The sequence below is a fragment of the Drosophila willistoni genome, chromosome 3R (genome assembly GCF_018902025.1).
Source record: "Drosophila willistoni isolate 14030-0811.24 chromosome 3R, UCI_dwil_1.1, whole genome shotgun sequence".
NCBI lineage: Eukaryota > Metazoa > Arthropoda > Insecta > Diptera > Drosophilidae > Drosophila > Drosophila willistoni.
In genome coordinates this window covers 15,132,822-15,154,539 of record NC_061086.1, presented here as the reverse complement: position 1 = coordinate 15,154,539, position 21,718 = coordinate 15,132,822, and the positions used below count along the sequence as shown (strand labels likewise).

Here is a 21,718-nt window from a genome sequence, read left to right as displayed (position 1 = left end):
CACTGTTCATCACGGTCATCTTAAAAGTCACAAATCACAGTCACATAACAGCACAATCAGCATCAAACACTTTTAATTAATGATTAAAACGATATGAAACCAACAAATTCATTATAAATACAATTTAAATAAAATTATTTTTAATTTTAAGTTAAGTGAAGTTAAGCCAATAGTTTTAGTAATAATTGAAAATTATTTTTGTGTTTTTATAACTACTTTACCAGTATTTTTCAACACCAGTGTTGTACATAGTCGAAACTCGGCAACTAGCAGTGTTAATTAACAGCAATCCGCGTGAGTTTTTGTTGTTGGCAAGACAACTAAAAGTTGTCTGTAATTTTTAAAAAACTAAAATTGTAAACTGCGATCATTTGGTTCTTGCTTTAGATTCATTTGGAAATAAAGTCCAAGTAAGTGAGAAAAATTTTAATTAACTCGTGTAGTTAGATCACGTTTTATAAAGGCAAGAGTTACCGGTAAATGCACAAGCACCGGTACCTGAGATTACCAAGGTAACTTTAAATGTGTAAACTTGTTATTTATAATCAATATATCGTTTCGATTTATATCAGAACAAACGAACGGATTATTGTAAGGCCCAGTGAAAAATGAAAATCGAGGAGGTAAAAAGCACTGTGCGCACTCAACGCATTGCCGCACACAGCCATGTGAAAGGCTTGGGTCTGGATGATACTGGCGGGGCTATTCAAAGCGCCGCTGGATTGGTTGGTCAAAAGGCAGCACGCGAGGCGGCTGGCATAGTAGTCGACTTAATCAAATCAAAGAAAATGGCTGGACGTGCTCTTTTACTTGCTGGTCCACCTGGCACTGGCAAGACGGCAATTGCTCTGGCTATAGCTCAGGAGCTAGGCAATAAGGTACCCTTCTGTCCAATGGTGGGCTCGGAAGTTTTCAGTAACGAAATAAAGAAGACAGAAGTGCTTATGGAGAACTTCCGTCGCTCGATTGGCCTACGGATCAGAGAGACCAAGGAAGTGTACGAAGGCGAAGTAACTGAGCTGACTCCAGTGGAGACCGAAAATCCCATGGGAGGTTATGGCAAGACCATTAGCAATGTAGTCATTGGCCTTAAGACCGCCAAAGGAACAAAACAATTGAAACTGGATCCGAGCATATTTGACGCTCTACAAAAGGAGAAGGTTGAGGTCGGCGATGTTATTTATATTGAGGCAAATAGTGGAGCAGTAAAACGTCAGGGACGCAGCGATGTCTTTGCTACTGAATTTGATTTGGAGACGGAGGAATATGTACCGCTACCCAAAGGCGATGTCCATAAGAAGAAGGAGGTTATCCAGGACGTCACTCTACATGATCTAGATGTGGCCAATGCTAGACCACAGGGTGGCCAAGATGTGCTTTCCATGATGGGCCAACTAATGAAGCCCAAGAAGACCGAAATAACAGGTATGTCTAAAGTAATGAAAATACTCTTTTTAGTTAAGACTTATCAAATTTCCATCTTTTTTTAGACAAACTTCGCATGGAAATCAACAAAGTAGTCAATAAATATATTGATCAGGGCATAGCGGAATTGGTGCCAGGAGTTCTCTTTATCGATGAGATTCACATGTTGGACTTGGAGACATTCACATATTTGCACAAGTCTCTAGAGTCGCCTATTGCGCCAATTGTAATCTTTGCCACCAACCGTGGTCGCTGCGTTATCCGGTAAGAGTTTCTAGTAAATGACGTCGCTAGTAAACGGAAATTAACCGATTAATCTTCCTAATTTTAGTGGCACTACTGATATAATCTCACCGCATGGCATTCCTTTGGATTTACTTGACCGTTTGCTTATAATACGTACCTTGCTTTATTCCACCTCGGACATGGAGCAGATTATTAAATTGCGTGCCCAAACTGAGGGATTGCAGCTAGAGGATTCGGCATTTGCGCGTCTTAGTGAGATAGGAACAAATTCCACTTTGCGCTATGCCGTTCAGCTCTTAACGCCAGCTCATCAGATGTGTAAGGTGAACGGACGCAATCAAATAACAAAGGATGACATCGAGGATGTCCATTCGCTCTTCTTGGATGCCAAGCGTTCGTCAAAACATTTGTCTGAGAAGAACAATAAGTTTATGATGTAAGAAAGGAGACGCTTTAATTCTATATTAAAACATCTGGGTTTACGACTACATTGCATACATTTTTCGAAAAGGTTTTTCTTAAGAAAAATTTGCTTCACTATTACCAAAATTTGATTTTGTTTTTTTCCAATAAATAACTTTTTCCCGTGTACATCATTTTTACGAGAATAAGTGCTATTGGAGTCTTCCAGAACTTGGGAATGTCATGAAATTGGAGGCAGTTGTTCCCTGGCCAGGTTGAAGACACTTCCGAAACAGCGTGAATGGGCTCTGTGAATTGGAGTTTCTAAACAATAAAACACTTTAACTTTCTAGGCCAAAAAATTGAAGTGATATGATCCTGGAGTCTGAGATTACGAACATGTGTTTGTACTAAAGAAAATTATCTAATTGAATCATTTCAAATAATTGTTTATTGCATTTCTTATATTGCAAGACTTAAATGATAAAAGTGTCTATTGGGTATTATTGCAGTGAATTCTAAATGTTTACTGGGTGACGTTGTTGTTGTTGTTTTTAGTGTTGATTTTGCGTTGGAGGTAAGCAGACGTGCGGTCGGTCGGTTGTCGATTTTTTCGAAGTTTACCTGGCCCGTTAAAGCTCCCCGCCTACTAAAAAGTGCAATCGTGTGGCAGTGTGAGTGTGTGTGTATGAGGTGGGTGTCAACGCCGGCAACTGCAATGCCTTGTGTTTAGAGTGATTAATTTAATTTAATTCAACAATTTCACGCTCAGACAGTGAGCCGCTGCAAGCCCCCGCGACGTAATCATATTTAAGTGTCACATAGTCATTAAAAATAGTCAATTGGCTGTTTTAATTATTTAAATAAGTGTATTTTTGTCAATGTGTAGATGGTTTTAGACCTTGGTAATGAATGTTGGTCTTGCTGATGGCAGGATAAATGTAAAATGGAAACATTTGGAAGCCGTCTGTGGGTGAACGAACAGCAGGAGAGACAAAGAAGAGACAGCGAGTAGGACAGACAGACAAACAAAGAGAGCGAGAGAGCACGGGAGCAAAACAAACGAAGTAAAGCGGCGGCGGCAGCAACAACAACAAACACATTGAAGGTAAGTGCGTACACATATGTATGTATGTATATGTGTGTTTGTCTGCGTTTGGGTGTGTGTGTGTGTGTATATGAGTGTGGGGGCCGCACCTCCCAAGCAGATGGGAAAATTAGCGGTGTCTCTGACTCCATATATGTACATGTTGGTGTGTGTACGTGGGCGGTTGTTACAGTTTTGTTTCTTATTTTCTTTTTTTGGCATTAACTGTTATTATTATTTAAGTAGCACGCACTCCTCGTCATTACATAATTTCTGTTGTGTCTCTCTGTGAAAGCGAAAGTGAGACAGACGGCTTCTGGGTTTTTATCTACCCCGTATCCAAACATAGGTCAAATGGGTATATAAAGATCACCAACATATTTGTAATGATCGAAATACTATTTTTAATAGAATTTTAGGCATACACATTATAGATAAATTAAACATTACTTAAACTAGTACTGATAAGTAAAAAATAGATAAGATATGTGAGAGAGAGATACGAAGAGACCAGAAATGTCTAGTATTCTTTTTCTTGGCAATGGGTATCTACAAGTCGTAGATGCAAAATTACGGTTTCTAAAGTATCTCGTTTTGTCTTCTTTTTGTTCGGTGCTTCTTCTAACTCATTCGTAATTCTAAGCCAGTTTTGTTTGTTTTATTTATGAATGACTGACATGAGTGAGGAGAGATGATTAAGATTATTAAAATTAATTGCAAGCATACATTTTGATTTGATTTTTTGGTCTCAGTTTCTTTTTCTTTTTTTTTTGTGCGTAAACCAGTTGCGCGAATAGCTTTTTTTGTCTGATTAATGTCTCTATCTAACACACACACATATACATATACGCTCAGCTGCTGGCTTTGTTTCTCGCCATAAATCAAATCGTGTAGAAATTCCTGCAAAAAAAAGAAGCTTATTTATGTTTGTGTGTGTGTGTAGGTACCTCCCTCCCTCACATGCTTCTCAATCACAATAACACTGCAGCTGCGCTTCCCCATCATCCCAAAACTAAAAACGAAAAGCTGTTTATGTAAAAATGTTTTAAACGCGAAAATTACTCGCTTAGCCCAGCCGCAGTTGGCCAAAAAGCATAAACAACACATTTTTATGGGACGCCGGCGGCGACGTAAGCGTCGCCCACTCGCTGACGGTCTCTTTCTCTTGCTCTCGCTCTCACTCTCTGCTGATCGTTGGCCAATTTTTTTATGACCCTCTCTGCTGATTTTAAATACCCTCGAAAATGAGTAACTGAATTTGATTTTAGCCGGAAGTTCGACCAACTGAAAAACACAATCGATAAAAATTGGCCTCGTCTTTGTCTTCAAAATTAAACAAATTTAATAAAATCGAAATGAATAATAATTCATAATTACAAATCTGAATATAAAAAACCGTATGGAACTAAACTAAAATTTCCTAACACACTCACAGATTGAGAGACTGTGTGTCGATGGCATTTAAAAATAATGTACATACCATACATGTATGTATGTATGTATGTGTAAGCATGTGGCCAAAATAATATGTATGTAGGTGTGAGCCTAAGGCTTTGGAAATGATTAAAATATTATAACCGAACAATTTGAACTATTTTATGAAATATATTTGCAATAGGCAATATTTTTCATTAAACTAACTATTTAGTGCTTTTATTTTTTAAGCATATCTGCCTCAAACATTTCTAGTATTGGGGGACATGTATTAATTAAATGACAATTAATTATGTGAGATTCTGTTGGACCTTCTCCACTCCTACTTATGGTTTACGCTACAATTCTTTAAAGACTATATTAAGTCTAAAATTCGCATGGGCAGATCTAGGACTGTTAAATGGGAGAAAAGCACTACTTTCAGTATGCAATAGGCTGGAAGTGTTCAATACTTGCGAAAAGTTTATAACTTTTCGTACGCCTTGTTACATAAAAATTGTGTACATGCCATGCTTCATTTTAGAATTTTTTCCATCCGCATAATTTCTTAAAACTTTTTTATGTTTTAAAATCGAATTCTTTTTCGGCTTATTGCATACTTTTGGGAGCAAATTTTCCTCATATCCCCCTCCAAGATCCGCCTATTATCATATCCGTTTTAGTATATACACAATAAATACATTTAAATTTTAAAAGCAGAATTATAGAAAATGTTGGGTTTTAAGTTGAGTTGTTAACTTTTTTTCTTGTTTATTTGCGGTTTTTATTGTTTTATTTTAGTACGAAGAATCTTTCAGAATCAGTTTTCCGATTATAAAACCTTTTTTCATAGTTTTGATCGAGACGTTTTCCAACTACTGGGGCTTACACCTAATAATTTTGCCACAAGTGTAAACATATACATATGTAAATATACGATAAATAACAACATATATATGTACATATGTGTGTATGTATGTATGACATATTTGTGTACGTACAGATGCACATTATATTCAGTTTTTGGCCATAAGACGTAAATTTATGTTGCTCATTTTGCCTGCAATTAGTTTCATAGAGTCAACTGCGCATGTTTGTAGTTGTTGCCTTATTACTATTATTTATTACGACTTTAAGCTACTTACTGTCATAGCCCAACGACAACAACGACGACGACGGCGGCGACCACGATGACGACTCTCGATAGTTATTTTAGTGTCCACTGTTGTTGCTGTGCGACGTTATTACTATTATACATAATTATACACTGTAGCCAAAAGGTATATTTAAATTTTAAAGCGGCAAAGTGCCTGCAACACGTGACAGAAATGGGGGAATTCTCACAAAATAAGAAGTAACATTCTAAGATTTCTACAGATGCTAAAAACCTTTAAAATTTGTGAAAAGAGTGTTTTGGAATCGGTGTTCCAGCTTAAAGAAGAACAATTTTTTGGTTTTGTGGCAATTGTTTGCCCTTTGCAAGGTTGTCGCAGTGCTAACGGTAAGCGCGACGACATTCTTACATTTCAATTTTATAGAAATCGGAAGGAAGGGTAGAGAGGCTGCTCCTCCATTGTCACTATATAGAGGGGACGGTGACGAGGATGAACCAAGAACGGAACGAAGCATTTCTATGAAACATCGTTGCCAAAGCCACATATACAAAGCAACAGCTGCGCTGCCTCTGCCTCTGTCACTGCCACTGTGCGGCCTGTGTGTGTCTATTGTGAATGTGCAACAAACAGTCTTGTAAGCGCCACCCACACAAAAGCAACAGCAGCAGCACACAACCACACACAGCAACCACACAAAAATTTGTAAAGCAGCAGCAGCAGCCCCCGAGAGCAAAGACATTGTCGACGCCAACAGCAAAAGCAACACCAACACACACTCACATATATGCGAACGACGAAGTGGTTTTGGTTTGGGTTTCTTCGTCGTCGTCGTCAAACGATGACGTGAACAGCTCAGTCAGTCAGTCACTCTCTTGCGGTGTCTCTCTCTTTTCACCTCCTACGCTAATGTTTTTCAAGTCGAGCTTCAAAAGCGCGTCATATGCTCAGCTAAGCGTGCTGTGGGCTGTGGGGAGTTTGGTCAGGCGGGATGGGGGGGAAGTGAGGAAAGCTTAACTTGCTTTGTGACGTTTGGCTTGAGCCTTTGCTTGCCGTTTCTTTTGAAAATATTTTACGGTGGCGTCAGCGGCGGTGGCGGCGGCGGTGTTGTTTCCAACTAAGGCATTTCGAAAGTGTTCTGGCGAAAAGTAAAATAAAAAGCTAAAATTTATAATTCTGGTATTTTCGAAAAGTGTTTTGTATTGTTTTGGTTGCAAAATTCGCTTTTGGGTCTAGACAAAAAGAAAAAACGGTTATGGATGAGTTACGACAACGTTGGCGCCAGGTTTTTAATTAATTTTTCATTTTCAGTCTGCATTCATTACACCTTCATTCATGCAGCTTGTAAAGATGAACATACTTACAGTGGTTCAGAAATTATTTGTACCTGTGAAAAGCCATATTATACCATAAAACATCTACCAATTTTTATTTTACCAATGTTCAATGGAATTAAGCTATAAACCACTGTGCATACAACATACATATGTACGCGTTTACGTGTGTGTAAGTTTTATGTGTGGGCGACTTTTGTCTTGGTGTTTGATGATGAGTGAATTCATTTAAAAAGTATTGCGGTGACTCAAAACTCATGAGCACATATGTACATACATATGTATGTACACTCATACACACAAAAGCCTATTGAGAAGCTCAATGAAACGGTTGAATAGGAAAACGGCATCGAATTGTGACTTGCGGTAAATGCATATCTACATACATACATTAGTGTGTCTCCTGTAATTACATGCATTTACTCACAGGAGGACAGTGGCGTATTGTAACAGTACTAAACGATCCCTTTTATAATTTATTTTGGGGGCTATGTATGTATGTAAGTTATGATGGTTAATGTTTAAACTTAAGGACACAATCCTCATTTATTAAATTTAATTTCAATTTTAAAAACTACAAAAAAGAACAATTCTATGTCAAAGCTTATTCGACCCATTTGTGTTAAAACATCTCTTAGCCGGTTTGCTACGAGTTTTTTGGTCATTTCGGAGCTAATTTTGGCCCACTTTCTCAAAAAGGGCAGGTTTTTAGGTTATATCTAGCTAGATTTGCCATTTTTCCTTTGTTTTCAGGTTTGATCAAAATCCATCCATCTACCAATTATGTTTCCTGAAATTAGCAAAAATATGTAATCTGAAATTTTCGTGCACTTTGTGCAGTAAATAAAAATTGATCTCTACACACATGACATTCTTATGATAAAAGTCTTTTGTTTGTTTGTATGTATGTGTACACACATATATCGGCCGATAAGGTGCTAAAGAAAAAGTGCTAAATATTTGCACACAATAACCCCAATTGAGTGCCGCCGCTACCTGTGTGAGAAATGTGCTTTGCTCTTTCTCTCAGCACATATCACTCTCTCGCTCTCAATCTCTTTCCCTCTCTATTTACTGGCAAGTTCATTATTTGTTAGAGCAAGACCGTTGCAGTTGCCCAAACGTCTGCCCTTATCAAACGACAAGCGACTCAATTTACTTAGTACCGCGCTTTACCCGTTCTGCATGATTCATGCTTTTGGCATGTTGACGTCGCAACGTCAACGTCGACGCTGACGTCGCGTAATTTGCTTTTGCCTTCTGATGGCCGATGGTAAGAGGTGGGTTGGTTGGTGGGTGGGTGGGCGCTAGAATGCCTGGTTTTTGCTTGTTAATTTTAATTGATTTTAATTTGATTTGCTTTAAGTGAATTTTGTTTGCCCAAAAGTCATCATCGTTTTTCTTCTCTCACTCCATAGGGTTGCCTACAACCGTGCGGTTCGTCAAAATAAATTGAATTTTTAAGTAATAGATAAAGTGAGGAAAAATATTTTATTTAAACATAGCCAAGAGGGGCGTAGCATCGCCTTCTTTAATCCACTATCCTTCATCTCTAGTCCCGCGCAAACACACACACACACACACACATAAAACCGACTAAAAAACAAACACAATTGCTGGTTTCAGCAGGTCTTTAGAGAATTTTCCATCCAGAGGCAGACACTGTATACACTTTGTTAGCTCCTTAAGGTGTGTTGTGGGAGTTCCTTAGACCCCAAAGTAGCCCTCCTCAAATAAAACTTTTCTTGTTTGTTTTTTTCTTCATCTTCTTCTTTTTCATTTCTTTTCTAAATGCATTTTTACTTCAGCGCGCCATCTTCCTGTCAGTCAAGCAAAGAGACGCATAGGAGATAAAATGAGTTGTGTGTGTGTGTGCAGTGAAGCCATCGACATCCTTTTGTTGCCCTTATGTCTTTGTTGCTATTCTGTTATCCTGAGCATAAAGTTCAAGAAGTTGCACAGAAATTGTGTGTATTTTTTTTCCTAGTCCTGAACCTATGCACTAGGAATGCATTTTTATGCGCATTATTAAGTCCCCCCCTCTTTTTTCTCTCTCTTTGTACTTTTCCGAAAGTCGCAAAGGAAAAAAATGAAGAAAATTGCTCTGCATTCATTTGGTCTGAAGTTGATGTGTCTTAAGAATTTAGAGTTAAGTATTTATTGTGAATTTTTGAAATAGTTTTATGTAAAGGACATATGTATGGACAATCCCTTTAAAATAAATAAGAAATCTTGTCAAAGGTCTTTTAATTTTACAGCTATTCTGAGATCTATGAAGTTGTTTCATCAGCAAAATTTTACTAACCACTCTAGAATCATTCAGTTCAACACTAAAACTAAAAAAGGAAAAGCGAATTTTCAAACATCACTTAGTGTTTGCAGACTAAAAAATAACTACAAAAAAAAAACAACAAAATCAGTGAAAATTTGATTAAAAGTCAGTTTATGATGTAGTGACATCATAATGCCGGTAAATAGTAAGTCAGGTAACCAAAAAACGAGCAATGAAATTAACAACGTCATGCTCCAAACAAAAAATTTACTCTACATATGTATATGTATGTGGTTGGCGTCTGGTTTCTCCTACATTCTTCAACCTCATCCTCAACTCCTCCATCACATGCAATCATTTTAAATCTGGGCAGAAAAAATGCAGCCACTTTTGCCGTGCGCGCTCATCAAAAAAAGATGCGAAATATATGTGCCACATATATGAATACATATGTAGGGTATATCCTATATATATATAGGTATGTACTTAGTATACATATATGGGTTACATGGTGGCAGGACGGAGAAGAGAGAAAAAACAACGCTTGCATAAATATAAATAAAATAATACAACGGTCATGGGCAGAGCAGGGGCAGGGGCAGGGTATATGCAGTAAATATGCAAAACTCACATGCACACACACACAGACACAAACATGCAAGTTTTGTGGCTATGGAAAATGGGTTGGGACGGTTTGGGTTTTGGCGGAAAAGATGCCTCTTGCCTTTGCCTCTTGGCTCAAAAATCCTAAAATGCTTAGCGTGGCAAAATCAATTTGATGCCATTTGTTAAAAAGGTTTATGCGAGTGTGTCTATGTGTGTGTGTGTGCGAATGTGCATAAAATATGACTAAGGATTTTTTGCGCGAAAGAGAGAGAGAGAAACTACTGTATGCAAAAGTATTTTCATTTTTAGATCAATTTTGTACTTGTCTACAGCAAAACAGCTGAGCAAATGAATAAGGTCGTCCAACCTATAATCATTTCTCTTACGGCATAAACTAAATCTCGAATATTAGAGATCTGAAATTTGGCAAGAACATTGGTAGGTCTAAAGTAGAACTCAGATTTTGTATAGTTTTATCCCGATTTTTAAAGAACCACAAAATGTTGCATACTTTTTTTCCATACTGATTTCTTTGAACTATATTTTTTTGAAGACTTAAGCTTAAATTAATTAGTTTAAACATTAGTTCAATGCATTTTGCCAACCATCTAGTTAATAATTTCTTTTTCTGTTCGATTTTTATTGGCCCAGACATCCAGTAGGACAAAATTTCTAAGCTAAAATTTGGCTCAAAGAGAATGGCCAAAAAGTGTTAATAGCTCCAAAGTGCAGTCTATAGTAAACGTTTTTATAATTGCAATTACCCACACTTTGAGTAGATTTTAGAAAATAAGACTTCACCAAGACAATCCGTAACTAAATTATTAATCGTATCTCAGTATTTTTGACATAAATGGATCTTTTAGACAAAGACTTACATATGTACATAGATGCCTGGTGCTGCTACAACAAAAGCGCAAAGTTGACCAATAATTTCAGACAATTTAGACATGAAACTTTGTTAGAACATTAAAACGATACCGTTGTCATAGAAAATGTAATTAAATGAAAAAGAATTCCGAACCCCCTGCAATGGAAATGAATAAGAAAATCTCATTATGTATCAGAAATTTAACCTTTTTTTGGTCTTCAATTTGTAGGTACTACCAATTTTCAATTATGTCCCTTCCGAGTCCCACCCAACTCTCTAATATTGAAACTAATTTATTGCCATCTCCTTAGAGTATACCGTTTTCGATACATGAGTCGTATTTGGTTTAGTTTCATACATTTTGTGCCACTTTTTCGTCATTTGCTGGGGCGGGTTTTTTTTCTGTTGTTGTTGTTGTTGTGTATGTTGGTGTTTGGTAGTTAAATATCGGTCAAGGCTATCTTGTAAATGCTGGCAATGTTAGTGCTAGCTGTCGCATAGTTTTGGTCACAAATTGTGAGTAAAATATATTTATGCTACTAAATCGAAAAGGCGGTACGGAACTAATTCCACCTGCAAGAAACATTTCCAGGACAACCGCCTCAAAACGAAAGAGGAATGAACATCTAATTCGGGTCAAGGATATAAGTTTGTATGTATGTACATAGTAAAAGGTTAAGACATGCCGCATGCAATCCTCGACATGTTTTTCTCCTGTTTGATGGGCGTGGCAGTCGGTTTACTGCTGATTAAATGTTCCTTACCCAAAAAGAAAAATAACAAACAAGGCATTTCCTTTTGCACTTTGCGTGTTTTCTGTTGTGTCTGCTTTTTCTGCATTCGCTGTGGCTTTTGGGTGACTGATGATTGAGTGATGGTTGACACACCGGGTTGATGATAAAATAAAATGCTGGGTTTTTTCGGCTACAATTGAGATGGCACTTGCAATTCCATTCAAGATCAATTATCACAGACACACCACCATCACTTGAACATCTACATATGTCAATGGATGGATATGGAAATGCAATTTAAATACAATTCTTGGCATGTCCAAAAGGGCTTTATTAAATTACGTATACGCCGTGGGTTACCGCTAGATGGAATATAATTAGCTTAGCTTTAGAATTTACACCCGAAACCAACCGACAACAAACAAGCAAACAAATTGCAATCAGTGCAACCAGCCACAAGGAGAGAAGTTGCAACAAAATCAACTACGACCACTACTACTACTACTACTACTACGGGTATCATTGAGTCATTTTGAAAGCATTCAACTCCCAAAACCCACAAAATTTTCATGTAATCCCATTTAAGCAAGCTGCTTTTCAACAGTAAATTGGGTTGCGTTTCGGCTTCGTCTGGTCCTAGGACTTATCAACACTTGTTTATAGAGACAGAGAGAGAGGAAGAGAGAGACAGAGACACGCAATCCAATTCAATCCAAAGCAAATCCAAACTATTGCATCTCCCATACCATCTCCATTCAAAGCAAACGCATTTGTCGTCTTATTGTTAGTTTTGCCTTTCCTTTTACTGTTGCTGTAGTAACGGCAACGACTTCTTAATCCATTTGCTGCTGCATTGCTGTCAGTCACGCCCACTATAAAGTCTAGATATACATACATACATATATATATCTGTATGTACAGCAGTAATAAAACTTTTTACTTTTCTCAAGGCACTTGGCTTTCCCTAGGTATTTTCTCATGCATTTTTACTTACAATTAGTGACAAACGTTGGTAACGTGGCTAACACGCCCTCTATTTCCACAACGGTCTTAAAATCTAAAGGCCAATTAAGCGATGAGCCAATTATCTACATTATGAAAATATATCATTTAGTTTTTTTGATGAGTAAACATTTCAAATACAATGTTATTTGGTCCATATTGCAAAGAGTTTTTCACTTCGAATGGAAAACTTAAGAATTTATGAGTGTAGATTTGTTCTTCTATGACTATTTTCCTTGTTTATTCTATTGACTAAATTTTTTTTTTTTGCTTTTTCAATTTATTTTCGGACTGACCTACATTGATGGCTGTATTTTCTGTTCTGTTGGCCCGACACTTACTCCGAATCTCCTCAGCTCTCCCACACTTTGAACGTATTTTGGCTTTTGCCAAGAGGAGACAACATCGTCATTTGATTTTTGATTATAACGTCAATGGGGCGACACTCTGGTCACAGCTGCTGCTGCTGCTGCTGCTGCTATGGAGATTCTTGCTTCTGAGTTTTGCTAGAGATATTTCTTTTATTTAAAAATAACATGAAATTATTTTAAATGTTTGACAGCTGGAAAAACTGTCGAACCAGGCAGCAGCGTCAACGAGTGACAAAAGTTCGCACAATTCGACCAGAACGCAGAACCCCCAGGCCCCAGGAAGAAATACCCAAAAAACCTGCTAACCAACCGACCAACCGACCAGCTAACTAATACAACTTTTCCGCCTTGGCCATTGCCTCCTTCTTGGCTTTTTGGCTTTTGTTCTGTTTTCTGTTCTCTGTTTTCCGTCTCTTTATCTGTGTGTGTGTGTGTGTGTTGGTGCTCTCCTCTGCACTCTGTTTTCCGTTTCCTGCGTTGCGCCAAAAATATGAAAATTTGCTGTCATGACCGACCTCCTCCTCCTCCTCCTTCTCCTCCTACACTCTTTACTCTACTGCCATAACTAAAATCCATTAATTCAGATTTTTTTTTCTTTTATACTCTTACTAAAGGTATATTTGGTATTTGGTATAGTAGCCAAATAACGATTTTCATTCAACATAATGAGTTATATTTACCAAGTTGTAAATGGATTGTATTGTAAATAGATCATATGATTTAATCAGAATCCCAGAAAATGTCCAGAGAGTGTATTCCTATATTCGTAATAGCAATATTTTGAATAGTTTGAGTTCCTTAATTTCATTTCTTGCTGTTTCTGTTAAACTAAATTGTCATAGATTTCGTTGTTGTTGTTTCGGGTTTGTTTTTCTTTTCTGTCGGTTGTTATGGTTGTTGGGAATTGTTTTATGATATTGTCTTTTCGTATCGTTTCGTTTCGTATCGTTTTGTTTCATTTCGCTTTGATTTCAACAATAGGATACCATCTGGCCTTCGCATTCTTGGTAATTAACATCTTTTTATGTTAGCTATAATACATAAATATTTTGTTAAAAACAAACCAAAACCCATTTCCATCTACAACAAATGAAGAGGAGAAGGCAATGCGTTAGTTGTCTGGATGGACATGGTCATATTGTTGCCATTGTTCTAAACATTGGATTGGTATTTGAAATTTTTTTAGGCCATTGGCATCGAAGAGAAAATAGTGCATGATGTTTTTCCTATTTGTTTGTTTTTTTTTTTGCCGGTAGACAAATTGACATGCAATTTTTTCCATTCGTGAAATGATAGATTGAACGATATGAATATGAAGCCTTTGGCTTTGATTTGGCCGAGAGAGGAGGGCAATCATGAAACAAACAATTTGGTTATTTGTCAGGCAAGTTGAAAACAGTATTTTCCCTGCTTTGAGATGTTAGCTTATGATGTTTTAAGTCTTGCAATTAAACTTGTCAAATTGCAGGATACTTAAATCATTCCTTTCTTAATTCCATTTGTAGATCGTATCATCTGCAAATTGTGTATATATTAAATTCTCTAATGTTATTAAAAAACAAACTTATATAGCGCAATGTCTGCCCTGATATGTATATCATTTACCCAAAAAAAAGCAAACCGCAGCAGTTATTTAACTCCCTTCTAGCGGTAATAAAGCAATTAATATTGAAATGCATATTAAATTTATGCAACGCTTAATATGCGTGCCATTTGCCACTTGCCACTTGCCACATGCCACCTTCCACCCACAATGCCACAGAAAAGACATCAACATACTAAATATATTCATTACGCTTAATAAGTTCCTGCTAATAATGATGCTTAATAATTCAAATAGATATACATATGTGGAAATTACCAACATGTAATTGATTGATCAATAAGCATTTAATAGATTTGAGTAGCATAAAATACATACAAATAATCAAAATCTCTTAGCAAGTAATCATATACATAAATCTAAAGCCCCAAAAATTATGAAAATCAAGATTTTCCAAAGGAAAACTTTTTCAAGTTTATCATTAGACCTAATAAATCAAATCTTTCACTTAAATCGACTCAAAGACAATCTTTAGAAGAAGATTATTTCAGAGGCACCACAAAAAGATGGACTCTGACATTGTAAGCTTTGCCTAACTTTTTCGCTTGATTTAGTTGAAATTCTCAGCTGATTTAAGCATGGTAAGAAATGGTAAGCCATTGCAATTCTAGAGTTTTTTTCTAGCATAGTTTAATCTTCGAGCCGGCTTAAATGTTGAGGCTTCGCTTAAATTTCAAAAAGGTCGTAATCTAAACTGTTTTATAAAACCTATTTAAAAACTTATTTGTTTCCTGTTTTTATAAACAGCAGCTGGGGGTGGCCTACGTCCATGTCTTCTTTATACATATATTTGAGTGGCGAAAAGTTTCACTGCCACTCATTTGTCTAGTTTATTTTGCATTATTTCTCGTTAATTAGCATTTATTATATGCTTGCTTGCTTTGTAAATCAAAGAAACACTGAAAAAATCCAATACAAAAATAAAACAATAAAGTGTTTAAAGTGCCCATGTAAATATGTACATATATGTGTATGTGTTCTAAAAATTCTTTTAGTCGTTCTCGTAAAATATCGAATATATGAGCTACTCCCTATTTTTTGGTGCACAATGCCTTTCCCTTAGCTACACAAAGTTATTGCAACTCAACGCTGCTTCTCTCCCTTGTAGATTAAACCAAAAAAAAAAAAGGAATAAGTTTTTCAACATTTCTCAGAATATTTTCATATTTTTATTCATACATATATATTTTTTGTTGAAAAGGCACTTTGGCGTAAAAACAAAAACTGAACTGAACTGAACTGAATGGCAACAACAGTTGCACAAACTGTGTGTGTACAGTGTACACGCTCCTTTGCTCTACACGCCCTCCCCAAAAGCACCTTTTGGCCAGGGCATGGAAACGTCAAGGTATGGCCTTTTCAACAACCAGAGAGCGAGAGTGATAGGGAGAGAGAAAGAGAAAGAGAAAGAGAAACAGAAACAAGAACGAACAGCGCAAAACAACTTAAAAATGCATTTTAATTACATGCGTCTTAGTGGCATGTATCCATCCAAATCCACATCGTTAGAGACCCCAAGTGCCACGCATTTAAATGTGCTTAAAGCAAAATAAATATATAAGGCAATTTGCTTACAATTTGCTAAATGAAATGAAATAAAAATAAATTACAAAAAAAAACAAAAAAAAAATTAAGTATGCCACCATTTTCGACGACCTTCAATTAAGACAGACAGCTCGAAAGGCAAAACGCAGAAAAGCAGTCTGTCTGTGTGTCTCTCTCTCTCTTTCTTCTTTACCTTTTGCACTTTCTCTCTCTCTTTCTCTTTTCAACGAAAAATGCGTGCATCAAGATTCTTTCAAACTAATTGGCAAAAAACAAATGAAAATTTAAAATTAATGAGGAATTTTCTCAATGATGCATGCAAATTCAATTTGCAGTTTTCAAAAAAAGAAAACTTTTCCAATTAACAAGAAATAACTCTACAACTGCTGAAAACGCCTGTGCAACATTGTATATAACATTTTCCATTTCTCTACCATTTCCACCATTTCCTTCTCTCATTTTGATTTTCCTTCTTTTTTTTTTTCTTTTCGGGGCGGTCTAAGGAAAAAGCTCGATGGCAATAAGTGAAATATATATACACATATATTTCAGATTGCATCGTAAAAACTATGTCATGATTGCTCTGTATATAAAAAGTCTATTTCCTTGTTTTTTTTTTCTTTTTTTTGTGGGTTTTTATTAATGTTGACCGGACACGGCGCCAAGTCTGTGTCTGACTACTGGAAAGCAATGTTTTATGTTTTTGTTTATATTGAAATAAATACCACAAGAACATTTTTGCACCCAAAAAAACAACAAAATTTTATTATACCTACTCTATATACATATATATTTTTGTGCATCATAGTTAAATGTAAATCAAAATGGGTTTTGCTTTAAAACGACAATTCAAAACTAACACGTTGTGAATTCACACAAAAAAGTGTTCATTCTTTGGTTTCAAATTCGGAGTACAAAAACCCTTAGAGAAAGATTACGTATACGCCGTGTGGTGTCCTCTTTTTATTTTCATTCTAACTGCACAAAAAAGTATAAGCACTTTCTTCTTGGTGGCCAGAAGGAGTACAAATGTTGCTGATTAAGTGGTTGCCGCAAGCAATTTACGTCAAGTGAAGCGCGTGACTTTCAACATGTGTCACACAGAGCACCCAAACTCAACCCAGACGAGACGACAACCGACGACCAGACCAGCCCAGCCCAACCTAGGCCAACAAGAAAGTTGCAATAGCAACAACAACAACTCACTCAACCAGCAAAAAAAAAGAGAGAAAAGTAAAACCAACAACATACGACAATTACAACCGTAAATTATGCCAATGCCCCTCTTTTCCCTTTACCACCGAAATCCCCGCGCCTGGCATTTGTGGTCCGCTTGAATGGTGGGCAAAAGTTGGTCGCCAACCCAGCCGACACTAACTTGGCCACAAGAGAAATAATACATAAAACAGGCGCGGGCTACAAAATGAAGCGCAACACAACGACAACTTAATTAAGTAAATGACTGAAAGCCAGATGTTTTTGTTTTTGTTGCTTTTTTTTAATGAGTTGCTAAAGGGTAGAATGAAGTGCGGACATCTTCAGATTAAATATACTTTGTCGATGAGCATAATTACGAGTTTTTCAGTCCCAACAACGGTTAATGATCAATTAAAAGATCTCTGAATGAGTTTTAGTCTAAGTGTGTACTAATTAAGATGTTAAGATGTATTGTTAACATTCTCATTGCAATATATGTAGATTCAATGTCTATTTACTAAGCCATCAAGCTAGAAACTCATTCGAATTCGAGGTAATTGAATACTTTAGATAGGTAATTAAAGACTTTAGTTAGGACAGAAACCAAAGTGTTTGAATGTCAAGTATATACAGATCGTTCGCAGATTAAAGTAATGAAGTTATGTGTCCTTGCTGAAGGGATACTGCAGCAGCAACAACATTTTAGTTTATTTTCTTAATTCCATTACTAAAAGGTATCTAATTCTAACTATCCAAGCTATAAGGAAATAATGTAATTACAACTAAAGGCATGTGCCTCTATTTGTGTGTCCATGATTAACTTAGTCCAAGAATTTGTCACACTTTCATTAGTACCGACTGGGTCATACTGTAATTAGCAAGGCTTCTGGAAGAAGAAAAAATTAAATTGAAAATGTTGGGTGACAACATATTTAACGCGCTTCATCATGCAAAGTCAATTACGTCACGTGCGACGTGTAAATGGTCGACACACATACAAACACATAGAGGCACCTGCGAGGCAGTTGCAATGTGAGGCCATTTTGTAGTTGCTTCCCATTCACGTGTAAGCAAATTTGCCGCTTGCAATAAAATGAATGGAATGATGTAGTTATGGGCGGAGGAGTAGGGCAGGAGGCAAGGTGTGCAAAAAGAGCAACGTGTGCCGGCTAGCGTGTGTGTGTGTGTGTTAGGCTAGGGGAAGGGAGGGAGAGGTATGTAAGCAAGGTAAAACTTTTCAAATTCGCTCAAACTTAAGCTTTTAATAAACGCGTGTGGCATAGAAAAAGGCCGAGGCTCACTTTTATGGCAAACTATTAAGTTATGCGTTTCGGTGGATTCAAGCGAAAGTTTCAACGATTTATGAGCACCCCCACAACACACACACGCACACACGCACACCCATATTATTGAACCAACAAGAGAGCAATAGCAATAGGGTATAAGGAAAACATGGCATTTCCGGTAACTGCAAAATTCCAGCAATGTCGCATTTATTTTTGGCTCTACACACTGTGTGTGTGTGTATATATAGTCGCGTTTCGCCCATCGTAGAGAGACGGACCTCCTTCCTATATATTTTTTTGCCATGGTTTACCCTTGCTTTCTCACTTTCCCTTCGTTTTGAGTGACTTTTTGCTGTTGCATGTGTGTGTGTGTGTGCATCAAGTCTGGCATCTTAAGTAGGTTGATCGTTTTTGATGGTCTATATGTACGTATATACATATATGCAGACTAGTACATACGAGGTACATACGAGCTTCTATATGTCTGATTTTTGATTATAAAGTCAGCCATGCCGACAAGAAAATGGCGTGCAAGGAAATTATATAAGCTCAATTTATGCCATTAAGGTGACTTACAGAGACCATCTCCTAGACTCAGTCCCTCTCTACCTCCCTCCGTTTCAGTTACACCTTCTTCTTCTTCTGGCATTGCTCCATTTCTTCGGTACATCCGGCCCTGCCGCGCCATCTATCCAACTTGTCTCAACGGAAATGGGCTTCAACTGGGTTAGCCTAGTCAATGCCAGCATTTTGATAAATAGTCAAGGGGCACACACTACTTGATGGTGCCTCCTGCTGCTCTACCTTGCCACACTGTCTGCCTGTCTGTCGGTCTGGCAAATATTTGCTCTGGCCTCAACTAAAAGGTGATAAACTTGGCATAATGCAATATTTAGTGTTTGAACAGGCACTTGAAAAAAGGTTATATAATGCATTTCACTACTGCTCATCATTGTCATCATCATTATTATCATCATCTGGAACATCATTATGATCAGAGACAGGAGTCAGCTCCTTGATGTTTGCTCAACGATGATTAGCTTTGAAATATTTTGCACGCTTTTGCATATGCAAATGTAAACTGCACGTAGGAATAGGCCTGGTAAACAGACATCTATGTATAGATAGATAGTTGGAAGACTCCCTTGCTTAATTCTTCGTCCGTGTACGTGTATGTATTTACCAGCTTGACTCTGTTGATTAATGTTGTTGGACTTGCAAATGAAACGAAGCGATGGAGCCAAGCAGCCAACTAACCAATCCCGGGCTGATGGAAAGACCAACAATAAGTATAAGTATTTGTCATTGTGTGTGTGTTGACCCTAAGAATGTAGTGTGCCAAGTTACATTCTCCATGTCTCTCTGAGTTTTGATTACTGATTGTTGAACTTAACAAAGAACGCTCCCTTTTTTCCCTTATTTATACCCTTGCGAAATGTCTGTGAGCTTGAGATGTCTTTGTACAGTTGTTTGGTCTGGAATAATACAATAGCATACATAAAGGCGCAAAAAATTTACCATTTCGCAGTCATATTCCTGTCCTAGATCGGCAAAAAAAAGAGTTTTAATCAGAAAAACTTATTTGCGTAAGAAATTTACATAATAAAAGACATAGTTCTGGCAAATTAGATCACAAAGTCGTTTAACTTTCGCAGTAGTGATGCAGAGGAATATATATAAGCAGTTCATGATTAATGTGAATTTTTTTCTCGATATCCTACGGATCGTGTCATTTATATTTGTAATTATTCTTTGTTTCTTTGTTACTTAGAATTCGAATTTGTTCATTTATTTTGTATTGCACTTGTTTATCGCACTCAACTGACCTTTACACGTTTGTATACATATAGAAATCGACATAGAGTGAAAACAAATGATATCTAAATAAATCAATGGCTGCATCACACATCCCACCAGAGTAGACTTTTTCTCTAAATGTTTACATTGTATGTATATAGTTCATACATACACGCATATGTATAGCCAAATATATGTACACCCCAAAAAAAATAAAACAACAACAAAGAATCTATATGCACGATCGTGATTGCGATCGTTTCACACATACTACTTACTACTTAGAATGCCCATGGCACGCGCCCTGCTCCTAGTTTCTTGGGGGAACACACACGCACGTGAACACAAGACAAATAAAAATGAAGTAAGTAAGTCGTCTCGTCGACTTCGGTATACCATGCTAAAGGTAAAAAAATATTTCAGATTTTCTTTGTATGTCTTTTTAATTGGCGAAAGGCAATTTAGTCATAATCTGCGTGCATTCTAAACCAATCTACGTACTAAATTTGGAGATTTTAACTTTGTTAGTTTTAGAAAGAATCAGTTTTATTTAAATTGCGGAGGCAGAAGTAGGCGTGGCGGAAGTTTGAAATAAACTTGATTACCGTAGCTACGTAGGTATACAAGTCTAAATACCAAATTTGGTGGCTCTAGCTCTTATAGTCTACGAAATCTACGTGTTCATACGGACGAATGGATGATCGGAAGGACGGACATGGCCAGATCGACTCAGCTATTAATGCTGACCAAGAATATATATACTTTATGAGGTCGGAAAAGCTTACTTCTAAGAATTTGGGCGACTTTAATGTACCATTTCACCCTATGGGTACATGGTATTAAAAGAAGGCAAATGAGAGAGCTAACGCGAGGGAGAGATACATTTACACGGATATTGGGATGGGACTGAGATCGAAATCGAGAGATACTCCTAGGATCGTGCGTTCCGTGTCTTATGTGTGTGTGTGTGTGTGTGTGTGTGAGAGAGAGGAAAATGCTTTTATTTTTAGGATAACAATGCCGCAATAGAGAGAAGTCAGGGGAGCGGCAGAGACAGCGCCAACCCAAAACGATGATGATGATATTCAGCGGATTTTCTTCATTTTCATTGCTGTTGCTGCTGCTGGTTATATTGCGGGGAAAATGTCGAGAAAAATTTTGTGGCTGTCAGTCGAGCGCATAGAGCAACGCGAGCAAGGCGGCTAAAAGGCCAGTGCGCGAAATTATTATATATTATACTATATATATTTATATGTACGTTTATCTATAAATATATATACTATATAAAATACAGATATATACACATATACATATATAACGTTATATCTGTGTGTTCGTGCGTGTGTGTGTGTGCATTTGAATAAAGCCCAAATATATAAGGAAATTATATATACTATATCTGAGAGGGAAATGTG

At 37.0% G+C, this 21,718-nt stretch overlaps 1 protein-coding gene across 2 annotated transcripts; it reads left to right on the top strand.

The window, feature by feature from the left end:
* The first annotated feature begins 281 nt into the window (after nt 1–281).
* Nucleotides 282–2,262, top strand: LOC6650024 (ruvB-like helicase 1). Of its 2 annotated transcripts, none has more exons than XM_047012305.1 (4): nt 282–410; nt 573–1,425; nt 1,491–1,689; nt 1,757–2,262. In XM_047012305.1, exons 2-4 carry the CDS (start codon nt 609–611, stop codon nt 2,109–2,111), a joined length of 1,371 nt encoding a protein of 456 aa, XP_046868261.1. In that variant the 5' UTR covers nt 282–410; nt 573–608; the 3' UTR covers nt 2,112–2,262. The 2 variants fall into 2 exon arrangements, with proteins under 2 accessions (XP_046868261.1, XP_002074026.1); XM_002073990.4 differs by lacking the exon at nt 282–410 and adding an exon at nt 419–512.
* Nucleotides 2,263–21,718: the final 19,456 nt, after the last annotated feature.

Bases quoted from the DNA above. Each gene is read 5' to 3' on its own strand.
- LOC6650024 (XM_047012305.1), top strand. From the start codon at position 609: ATGAAAATCGAGGAGGTAAAAAGCACTGTGCGCACTCAACGCATTGCC. The intron at 1,426-1,490 runs GTATGTCTAAAG...ATCTTTTTTTAG, and splicing joins CAAGAAGACCGAAATAACAG to ACAAACTTCGCATGGAAATC. The intron at 1,690-1,756 runs GTAAGAGTTTCT...TCCTAATTTTAG, and splicing joins CGTGGTCGCTGCGTTATCCG to TGGCACTACTGATATAATCT.